Source organism: Cibotium barometz, chromosome 13, assembly GCF_041138505.1.
Source record: "Cibotium barometz isolate CiBa-2024 chromosome 13, ASM4113850v1, whole genome shotgun sequence".
Classification (NCBI taxonomy): Eukaryota; Viridiplantae; Streptophyta; class Polypodiopsida; order Cyatheales; family Cibotiaceae; genus Cibotium; species Cibotium barometz.
The window spans coordinates 10621199-10632785 of NC_141058.1; the positions used below are offsets into that span (position 1 = coordinate 10621199).

Below are 11587 nucleotides of genomic sequence, written 5' to 3' on the forward strand. Positions count from 1 at the left end.
GCCTCGCCCACGAGCGACAAGCACGTCCCGTCGAATGTCTTCCTCGTGGCCTTGCCCGTAGGAGAGACGCTCAAGATACAAGGCTTTCCAAGAGATACGGCACTACCACAAGTCCATAGAGCTTCTCACCTAGAGGGCGCCTTTCTCATAAACGTGCAAAGAAATTTTATGGGAATACAAGATAGAATGTTGGATGCAGTCAGTTGCCCGTGAGGCCTTGTAAGAAGCCGCTGAAGGGTATCTTGTTAATTTATTTGAGGACACCAACTTGTGCACCATCCATGCAAAGCGGGTCACAATACTGGTAAAGGATATGCAATTGGCTCGCCGTATTCGCGGAGAAAAGGGGAATGAAAAATGAGGAATGTTCAATCATGTATCTCAATTTTTGATATTAATGAATTTTTGATATTAATGAATTTTCGATGTGTAATATATCTTCCAATTATCGATATGTACATCTTGCAATTGTCGATGTGCACTCTATCTTGCTATTGTCTAGTTAATTTAAGCATGTATGTGCTTTTAATCACGTTTTAATAAAGGGCTAGAAGGGTGCGAAAGTCCCCTTCGGGGCCTGCATGCAATGGCCATTTTTGCACCCTTCTAGCCCACATGGTTTTTCTAGTAAGATGTGTCAATTCTAGATAAACTCTCATCGCGAAGGGCTTGGGGTGGCTCAAATGGGATTAAGAGTAGGAAAGTCATGATGGCCAGAGGGGTGCAAAAATGCTATGTACGGGGGCCTCGTACATGCCATTTTTGCACCCCTCTAGCCCTCCTTTCTTGTGTGGCAAATTGTCTTGTGGTGGTAGGTGGAGCTGGGGGTGGAGGTGGAAGAGAGAAACAAAGGACTATTTCGAGCAATAGGCGCAGTGTTTGTAGAAAACATTTTTCCCAACAATTTGAAAAACCTTCAACCTCAAATGTTTGTAGGTTTTTTCCTAAAATTTGGAGGTTTTTATCAAAATTAAAACTCAAATCCCTTAAAATTTGACATGGTATAACTCAACCCAATGAAAATTAAATGGCACATATTTCTTCATGATGGCAAAAAGGGTGCAAAAATGCCCTATGCGGGGCCCCCGACAGACAGCCCTTATTCGCACCCTTCTAGCCCTCCTCTTTTCTAGATTACAAATCAATCACATGTACTTAAAAGCCACTTTCAGCATTGTATTGATATAAAAATTTACATGTGGGATTTGAAAAATTTTACATTGTCTAGCAAAGGGAGTGAGCAATGAAGATGTAAAATGCAGGATTGGGAATTAGTACCACATCAACGATACACTTTGCATTGCAACATGGGGAAAGAAGAAGACTGTTGATGGTAATGTTTCATTCGAATTTAATGAGTTCAACATTTTTGTGGAAATGTGAAAGCTACAAAAGTTAATGATATTGTTCTATGGGTTGCCTTCTGGAACATTGCACGCATTAGTTATATGCTCATTCATGGGGAATGACTTAACATTTTGTTTGATTTCTGTGTTTTGAAGATTCTCTCTCCACGAGTCACTTACAAAGACTACACACATTTTGTGGCCATGTCGTCACAACAGAAAACACTTTTATTTCACTTGAAAACACACGAAAATTAAATGGCACATATTTTTTCATGATGGCCAGAAGGGTGCAAAAATTTCCTATGCGAGGTGCGAGGCCCTCGGACAGCCCATGCTCGCACCCTTCTGGCCCTCCTCTTTTTTAAATTACAAATTAATCACATGTACTTAAAATCCACTTTCAACATTGTATTGATATAAAAATTTACATGTGGGATTTGGGAATACTCTTTACAAGAGAGGTTCATTAGCTACGGGGAGCTCGCCGGTTAGAATAGCAGTGGCAATTTCTCGTGGTGAGTCATGGCCAAGCGACTTGGCAATTTCTAATTGGGCAAGCACCTTGCCTCTATAGCCGCTCCCATAACTAGGGACTTTTTAACTAGGATTACAAAACTGACCGACCGACTAATGGTGGCCATGCAGAGTTGCTTTGAGAAGGTCTTTAATGCAAAAAGGGGGAAGCTGGCATTGAGTGTGAATTCTTTGTGAATAATCACAGTCATTGCCTAGGAGGTGTCCGATGTAGTGGCCAAGAGCCGGATATGGTCCTGTAGTAGCACGCGTTCCCCTGCCCCGTATAGCATAACTATCCATCTCTAGCACGTTCTCTTGCTTTTATCATCTTCATCTGCATCATCCTTTTACTCCAAGTCAATGTTGGACTTGGACTCATTGATATTTTGTGTTGGAGTTGGTGTCCAATGCACGATTGCGCGGAAGACACTTTTTGCGCCGCTTGGAACTCCTCCTCGGTGACATTTGCCTGCTCTGCATTCTTGGCTACCTCCAGAGCAATGACCACCGTCTCCTCCACCCGAGTTTGTGAGTGGGAGGAGGTTCTCCTCCATGTTACCTATGTTAGAGTGATCCAATGGGAACTCCGCCTTCACCTTGAGCATGCTCAAGCACTCATCCATGCGGAGGCCACATGAGTTTTCAATATCATGGAAACAAGCCCCCCCTACCACAACCGGACATAGAGAGTCAATCTCTATCTCACGAAGAGGGGCAGAGTCATCTTCATCTTCAATTGATGTGCCACTTCCTCTGGCCTCCTCAAAGCGGCATGGATTTTCTATGAGCCTTAGCACACCTCCTGGAAATTGTTGTGCGACAATTAGGCTTTCACTTACACCTATGTGTGTTGCATTCTGAGGCTCTTCCTTGTCGTGGATGAATCCTCCAAGGCACAATTGCGGAATTTCGACCTCCTCTTCCTCCTCTCCTTCTGAAAGAAAGAAAAAACAGCAGGCCAACCATGATAGAAAGCAATGGCCAATAGCACCTCTGTTGAGCTTGCGTACTTGCTTCTTGTCAAGCTCTAGGAAGTGTCCAGATTTCATTACCATTGCTTCAAATCTTCTGAGCCGCTTTTGGAAGGGCCTTTCATTGTGGTTGATGTACTCTAGGAGGTTGGAGGGCACCAAAAATCTATCATCGTTGGCCAGAGAGACAAAGTGCGGCTTGATGTGGGTGTCCATGTATGATAATGTGTCTATAAATAATTCTTCATGGAGGCGGAGTGTGGAGATCCAATCAATCTCGCGAGTGAACATTACATGCAAGTGTGTGGCCTCTCAAAACTTGCTCTCACGGAGGAAGTCCATGAAGTGTTCGAAGGCAGCCATGTTCTCTGAAGCTCAAGTGTGGAGGTGCCTTGTGCACTTGAGAATGAGTGAAAAATGACACATCAAGCCTTCAACGTACTATTTATACAAGATAGCGACCATTTCACACTCTGGACCAAAACATATGAAAAAATGTTGATTTTTTAAAAGACAAAACCATCTCTTCAAGAAACCAGACAACATATTTTAAACACCAAAGTATCTCAGAAAATATTTTTTTGTACAAAACTCCGATGGAAGGATATTACAAAATTGCTCTAGTGGACACTCATAGCTTAGATTCTTTGAGAACCAAGGTGACATCCTCCGGCCCCCAATCCGAGGAAACCTTGGTGTTTGCTTCCATCCTCCTTCCAACCTATCCAAACACCCAACACAGTAAGTAACTCCAAAAAGGGGTGAGAAAATATAGAGGTTTAAATGTCAAACAATCCTTACCTTCCTACCCTGCACATTGAAGCAAGCATTATTGATTCCCTCAAATCTCAAAATGTGTAGGTGATCACGGACATTCAAAAGTCTCCAATGCTTACTTTCTTGGACAATCTCTACCCCCACATTAGGTAGACCTATAGAGAGATATATAGGCTATACAACCTCCTCTTAAGCTTGTAAGGTTATCCATGCACCCTTCTTCCTCATCCACCGCTCGAAACAGAAACAAGTACACAAAGTGGTACGAGCTCGCAAGAATCGAAAAGAGACACTGGAATGCACTACATTGCACTTGAAATTCTCTCCTTTGTGCTCCCCCTCCACAATGTCCCAACACCCTTGGCCAAGCAAATTGAAAATCTCTTCAACGTCTACCACCTTGCACATGTACATTATTGGTGTTCGTATGCAAGTAATGGCCCGAAACATGTGGGCAAACACATGCACAGGGCATGCCTAGCTAAGACCAACCGATCTTGAGGCCTTTGTGTATTTCAAAGAAGAATGTATATCATTGGCCGTTTTTGCTTTAAGAGCAACACTAGTCCAAACATCAGGCATTGGCCATTCAGCACTAGAGAGGGAAGGAGAAGGGATTCTTCAAGCTTACTAAACCCGTTGACCTATGCCAGGACTACATAGTTGTGGGTGTAGAAGAAAATCTTTCGACTAGCAAGGTTAGAAGGGGCACTGTCAGAGAATACACCATCCCCAATGTGCGCGTGTATGGTATAGAATGTTCCTGTTAGGCTCCTTATGGGCTGCTCCTCAATGATGTTGGAAGGAAAAATATCTGAAAATGAGGAAACTGTTAAATAAAGTTGAAAAGAACAGTTTATATACCATGTACACTAACGTACTAAAGTGAAAGCATACAGTTGCAAGGGAAATGAGGACTATGACGATGTGGGCGCAAAGAAATTTTCAATGCCGAGTACACATGTTGCACTAGAGCCAATCCATCATGCCTTGTTTCCTTGAATCCTAGTAGACGCCCCTTCCAATGGTGCTCAACCACATCTCGACGTCGAACTCAATGCGGTGCAGTGGCACTGGGCTATAAATACACCCAATCTCCTTTTTGAAATCGTTTTTCAACCCAAGCACCGTGTTCATCCCTTGTATGACGATGTGGGCGGCGCAAAGAAATTTTCAATGCTGAGTACACATGTTGCACTAGAGCCACCAATCCATCATGCCTTGTTTCCTTGAATCCTAGTAGACGCCCCTTCCAATGGTGCTCAACCACATCTCGACGTCGAACTCAATGCGGTCCAGTGGCACTGGGCTGTAAATACACCCAATCTCCCTTTTGAAATCGTTTTTCAACCCAAGCACCGTGTTCATCCCTTGTATTGTGCATGAGTAAAGCCCCAACCTCGTCCCTTTGGCCTTCTCCTCAACAAAGATGCACTACCCTCCATGGTGTGTTCTGCTAGAAAGGTTTCAGGGGAGAGAGAGAGAGAGAGAGAGAGAGAGAGAGAGAGAGAGAGAGAGAGAGAGAGAAGGTTGCACAATACAGATTTGAGGTTGTTGGGGAGAGGGAGGTAGATGTGGGTGTGAGGGGATTCGAATGTGTGCACGTGCGAGTGAAAGAGATAGAGAAGGTTGCAAATCTGACCACATTAGAGAGAAGGAAGGGGGAGAGAGAGAGAGAGAGAGAGAGAGAGAGAGAGAGAGAGAGAGGGTTACATAGTAGAGAGATAGGTTGAAGATCTACTCACAGTATAGAGAGAGAGTGAGTGAATGTGTGTGTGTGTGTGTGTGTGTGTGTGTGTGTGTGAGAGAGAGAGAGAGAGAGAGAGAGAGAGAGAGAGAAGGTTGCACAGTAGAGAGAGAATGAGCTTTGGAGATTTGAGGTTTGGGTGGTGAAGAGGATGATGTTGGAGAGAAGAATAATGTGTAGGGAGAGAAATCTGAGGTGAAAAAAGAAGTTTTTTGATATAATATGGTTTCGGTTAGATTTTGAGAGGAAAAATTGCACTTTTGATTTTTTTTTTTTTTTGAAAAATCCTATTTGTTAGGGTTTTTTGACCCACGAGATTGATGGGGGTGGAATTGGTGGAGCCCTCTACTTTTGAGAAGCTACCCCCTTGCTTTATGGCACCCTCCTACTTTTTGCACTCCACCTCCCTAATTTATGAAGGCCACTCCCTACTTTTTGAACCCCACAAATGTAGTAATGAGAGAGACAAGCTTAGTTGCCCCCTACTTTTGGAGGAGACCAAATGTGCACACTCTTCTCTTCCTATTGATCCATTGCTAATGAACGTCATTAGCAAAGGGCCCAAAAGATGTCCAAAGATTTCAACCTACTAAGCTTGGTCATTTGCCAACTTTTCTCATAATGTGTAACTTTTTTGAGTGCCATTTACATGACACTTATTGGGCTACTCCCGTGTGTAGTAGGGAGTGCCCGGTTAACAGAGCAAGTGATAATGTCACTTTAAACTACATAAATACTAACCATTTCCTCACCCATGTATACTATTTTAGCCTCTCTTTTTTTTAAGTCCTAGCTTTGGAAAAGGAGGCATTAGTTTTAATCTAAGTTTTCCTTACAAAAGAAACACAAATTTACAAAATCAGGAAATGTCTCGCCAAGTGCTTCCCGGCTCCTAAAAGGTATGGGCCCTCTGACTTCTCTCCGAGGCTTTCCTCCCACTGAAGATCTCGCTGGTGTTACCTGATGGTTGGGACCATAATAAGGTAAGAGTTGAAAGGTCCCACATTTTTTACTAGTGTCACGTGCACTACAAAGTCTCTCTAGAATTATTATTATATGTTTATTAATGGTCTCTCTTGAGAGATCTCACATTTTCTAATAGTTTTACAAAGATCCTTTAGAGGGGCCTCACATTATCTAATAGTTTTGCAAATATCCTTTTAAGGGACCCCCAATAGAAGGATAAGTGACCCCTGTACTTTACCTTCACACTTTAAAATTAGACTGGCTCTAGGATAAAGTAACCCTATGTTTTCCTGAAACTCTCTGCCTTCTAAAGGTAGGCCAAAAAGATTCTACCCCCAATTTCTTCCAGGCCCTCCATTGGCATTTAATTTAAATGTTACTACATAGTATGATTAAAACCCTCTCAACAATAAGCCTAATTGTAGAGAGTCTAAACTCTAGAGATAGCAATATATCTACATATCTTTAATTACAGCTTTCATTACTTTTGTTTTTAATTGCCCACCCAACCCCAACTTTGCAAGTTTCTATTTTTTTAGTGTGAAATTACAAGGAGATTTTTAAACCTCACACCTTACTTTTTTGTGTGTGTATGCATGTGTTGGTGGTGGGGGGGGGGGAACGCATGCGCCAAACGTCCAAAGCTGAATCTTTACTCTGTCAGGCTACTCTCCCACCTCCACCAACCTTGAAAGTTATGGCACACCTATAGTGTTTGTACAAAACATCTACTATGTCTTATTTGGGAGCAGTTACAGAGAAAGAGAGAGAAAGAGAGAGGGAGAGAGAGAGAGAGAGAGAGAGAAACTGAGAGTTATATATATATATATATATATATTATCGTCTTCAAAACACAAAAGTGACCTATGAGACCAAAATAATTACATCAAGTCCATGTGATACAATGTCTGAGTTACATAAAAAATGAAAATGCTAGAAACTAAACATGAAAAGCTAAAGCGGGTGGTAGAACCAAGAGCATATAGCCCTCTACCCTCATCCCTCATCTAAGTTACATAAAAAATGAAAATGCTAGAAACTAAACATGAAAAGCTAAAGCGAGTGTTAGAACCAAGAGCATATAGCCCTCTACCCTCATCCTAATACATCCTCATCGGAAGCTATTGCATGGTGCTCAGGGTGGTGGGCGAGATGAAGAGAGAGAAAGAGAGAGGGGGGGCTATAGAGAGAGTTAGAGACAGCGAGAGAGAGAGAGAGAGAGAGAGAGTTACAAAGTTAAGAGAGAGAGAGAGAGAGAGGGAGGGGGGGAGGGAGGGGGTTACAAAGAGAGAGAGAGAGAGAGAGAGAGAGGGGTTGGGAGCTACCACATGGTGGCTCTCCCTTTTATATACTACTATATATATATCTTATTTGGATGTTAGGTTAGATTAGAGGATTAGAGATTGAGAGGATTAGAAAGAGAAAGAAAGAGATTAAGAGAGAGAGTTAGAGAGACGTAGAGAAAGGTAGACAAAGAAAGCGAAAGAGTTAGAGAGAGAGAGAGAGAGTTAACAAGCTAGAGAGAGAAATAGAGAGTTAAAAGAGAGTAAGATTGAGAGAGAGAGAGAGAGAGAGAGAGTGTGTGTGTGTGTGTGTGTGTGTGTAGAGAGTTGCAGTGAGTTACATCGAGTTGGAGAGCTGAGGAGAGAGAGAGAGAGAGTAAGAAAGATTGAGAGGGGTAAAGAGAGAGAGAGAGAGAGCGGGGAAAAAAATTTGTTTTTGTTTTAATGAAAATTTGTAACTTTTTTTTTTAACGAGGGGGAGAGAGAAAAGGACAATCAACCCGCCGAAAGTACTCGAAATTAAATAACTTGCAAACCACGATCATTTGCAAGATAAGTCTAAATCTTTCTTTTTCAAAGGTGGAAGATAATGGAGTTACGTCATGGGCAATACACCATTATTGAAATGTTGCCAATGAAATAAATTAACGTGCACAATCTACAGTCAGTTTCATAATATTTGTAGACTTATCTGGTAATACCAGATTGGCTTTCCTAATAGAATCCCAATCACAGATCCCTCCCAAAACAAACCATCCAACTAACTTCTCAAAGGTGGCTAAAAAAACCAGGAGGACAGTAGGAATAAATAAGTTTCCTTGAATGAAAACTTGACAATTATCAACTGCTCATCCTTCTTATTACAAGCATTATTTATAACCTGCACACATGCTTGTTTAGGCATCATGTACTATTGCATACTTTTCTGTGCATGGTTTATGCACAGCAACGAAAGTGGCAGCAGCATACACTAGAGTTAACATTGGTACCATTAGCCCAACAGTGGTTTATGCATGATGTATGCATAGAAAAGGAAAGGCTGTAGCATACACTAGCCTTTTCAAGTGTAGTGTTAATCTTCTCAACATTGGTACTTTCCATCCCACATGGCATTCCAAATGGTGGAAGGAATCTCACTTCTTTGCAAGTGCATCTCTTAGGGCAACAATGTAGCTCTGAAATTCCGTTTCCGTGAGCTCGCCGTCATGGTCCGTATCCTACGAAAATGCACATCCCACTACCATGAGACTCATGTATACAAGACTGTTTAGTTCTAAACCACTACGTTGATCACGTAGGCAGCTAACTTTCAAACCCATTTGCTTCTTTCTCATAATCAACACAAACAAGAGGGGGCCTTGTGACTATTTGTAGCTTCCAGTTCACTTGCATGAAACAGAAGTTTACATCTAGTCTTCTCCAATCTTACCAGTTCGAAAAACAATGCCATGGCTTCATCCCTTGGTACATCCAGCCCAAACTCGTCCTTCAACCGTTCTACAAATTCATAGGGGCCAAGACAGCCAGGCTTCGATGGGTTTAAATGTCGGTAAGGGCATAGGCATTTTACTCTTTGAGTGAATACTTCAACTAACTTGCAAGAATGATCCAGTACAGATGCAGGATTGTCCTCCTTCACCCTGCCAATTACCTGCAGCAAAACATAAGCCTAAGTGGAAGAGCTCAATACCCTCTAAATGCCAAGTAAACCATTTAGAAAGACCATAGGTGCTCATCAGATGATGCCATTCCCATCATGCATCCCCTCCTCCCTCACCCCATTTCTTCACCAATGTGATGGGGGCAGATCATTACCTTGGCAGGGCACCCAACGGCTGTTGCGAAAGGTGGAATGTCGTTCAACACCACGGCAGAAGCTCCTATCTTTGCACCATCACCAACCTTAACACTACCAAGAATGCTTGCCCCTGCCCCTACAAGAACCTGCTGATACAAACAAGGCAAAACCATCACTGTTTGATCTCAAACCACCTTTGAGAGAAGAAGACACTCCCAAAAAAAAAAGGGCCTTACATTCGCGCCAAGCTTCGGATGTCGGTCGCCTTGCTGTTTGCCATTTCCTCCCAGTGTGACACCATGTAATAAGGTGCATCCATTCCCCACCCTTGCCGTTTCTCCTATCACCACTCCTGTGGCATGATCAATCATGATACCGCTCCCTAGTTGGGCAGCCGGATGGATATCCATTCCAAACACTTCAGACGCGCGGCTTTGCAAGACACTAGCCAGTGACCTCTGGCCATTCCGCCATAGCCAATTTGCAGCTCGGTAGACTTGGATACCATGGAAGCCTTTGAAGTAGAGGAAAGCATGGCCTGATGAAGGGCAAGCCGGATCTCTTTCCTGACAGAAATTATGGCGTTCAATTCAGCTTGAAACCCTAATTACTACTACTAACTCTATCACAATCTGTTGCATTTCATTTAAAAAAGCATTCAGGGCAGAGTAAATTTAGGGAGATTTTCAGATAGCATATAGATTTCAGAGCAGGTGGATGAAAACCTTGATGGCAGTAAGGTCTTGTCTGATGAGGTCCTGGATGGGGTTCCCGGAAGAGGAGGCTCCCTTTGTGAAGGAGATGAGGAGGATGCTGTGCCATCTGTGCGTGGGAGCGGAATCCCAGCTGAGCTTGGAGGCCAGGTGGGCTGCTAGGGCCTCCTCCAGGCTGCCCCACTGCAGCACAGAGCTCTGCACAATCCCAGGCAGAAGCTTAGAGGCCTCCATGTCCCGCAAAACCTCACACTCCTCCCTGCCCATCTCTAGTGCGTCTCTCCTTATCTCCGACCACACCATGTCTTCTGACAAGACTCCATTACTACCAACGTCACTCTCTGGTAAGGAGCCCATTTTGTGCGAAGAAGAAGATGAGAGAAATGGAAAGACCCAAAATTCAGCTCGGGGGATGGAGTTCTACAAAACACAAACTAATATATATATATGTAGCCATGGCCAGCAACAAAATGTAGGGTGCTCATGGATAGGAGACGTGGAAGGTTCCGACTCTAGCTCCTGGGATGACGGATGGCATGACCACACACCCCCACCATCTTCGTGGGGGGCCTTGGACACTAGGGCAAATGGGTTTGAATTATTTGAAAAGACATATCCTTGGAATCACTCGCACCTTATACCCTACTTGATTTTAGTAGTCGTCTGTCCTCCTTTTGACGTCTATCCTCATGTAGCCCCTTGAATTAGTCAACATGAAGACATAGTAGATAGTAGATGGACCAAGGAGGGAGAGAGAGAGAGAGAGAGAGAGAGCGAGCGAGCGAGACAAGGCATGGTTTGCAACTAGCTCTTAGCCAGCACTAAAAGCAAATCCTATGTCTTAAGCTCGAACCACACATATGGTGGGCTATTTTGCCTCGATCCACTCTATTCCTCTCCAAAACTGCAACAGGTTTTTCTTTTCGGCAACGTTGAACCTAACCCTAAGAGGTTTCATCATGCATAGCAAGAAGGTTATGCTTTGTGTGCTACCTGCTACAAAGAATGGTTGTGTGCATTTCTACCACAAGGCTTATCATATCCTCTCTCTCTCTCTCTCTCTCTCTCTCTCTCTCTCTCTCTCTCTCAACCTAATAATTTGGTCCATATAATTTCTTCATGATAATATCCCTAAAGCACTTGAAGCTCACATTCTGGTCCATATAATAAGAGAATGCACTAATTGATTATTCATGTGTTGCTACCGAGCTACTCGACCAACACAATTCAAGAGCCTAGCCTCCTTTATTTCAATATTACCATAGCTCACTCTAGAAATGTCTTAAATATCTTGATCAACATTGTAAAGTTTACAAAAGAATAAGAATTTAAAAAGGCTTAATAGTTCATCTGAAGTATCCATACATGCCTAATGTCAAGTGTACGATTGTACACCTTAGAATATGCTTGCATATGTATTTATTAGGTAATATCCTTATGTTTATATACTTAAATGTTGGACTCCTT

The 11587-nt window shown here is 42.9% G+C and overlaps 1 protein-coding gene across 4 annotated transcripts; it reads right to left on the minus strand.

Moving 5' to 3' along the window:
- Positions 1-8410: 8410 nt before the first annotated feature.
- Positions 8411-10560, minus strand: LOC147632356 (uncharacterized). Of its 4 annotated transcripts, none has more exons than XM_086807183.1 (5): positions 10133-10560; positions 9644-9973; positions 9425-9553; positions 9039-9260; positions 8411-8826 (listed from the first exon to the last, which is right to left on the minus strand). In XM_086807183.1, the coding sequence occupies exons 1-5, from the start codon at positions 10475-10477 to the stop codon at positions 8743-8745; spliced, it is 1110 nt and encodes a 369-aa protein (XP_086663309.1). In that variant the 5' UTR covers positions 10478-10560; the 3' UTR covers positions 8411-8742. The 4 variants fall into 4 exon arrangements, with proteins under 4 accessions (XP_086663309.1, XP_086663308.1, XP_086663306.1 ...); XM_086807182.1 differs by having other exon boundaries at positions 9425-9556; positions 10133-10558; XM_086807180.1 differs by having other exon boundaries at positions 9039-9278; positions 9425-9556; positions 10133-10544.
- Positions 10561-11587: the final 1027 nt, after the last annotated feature.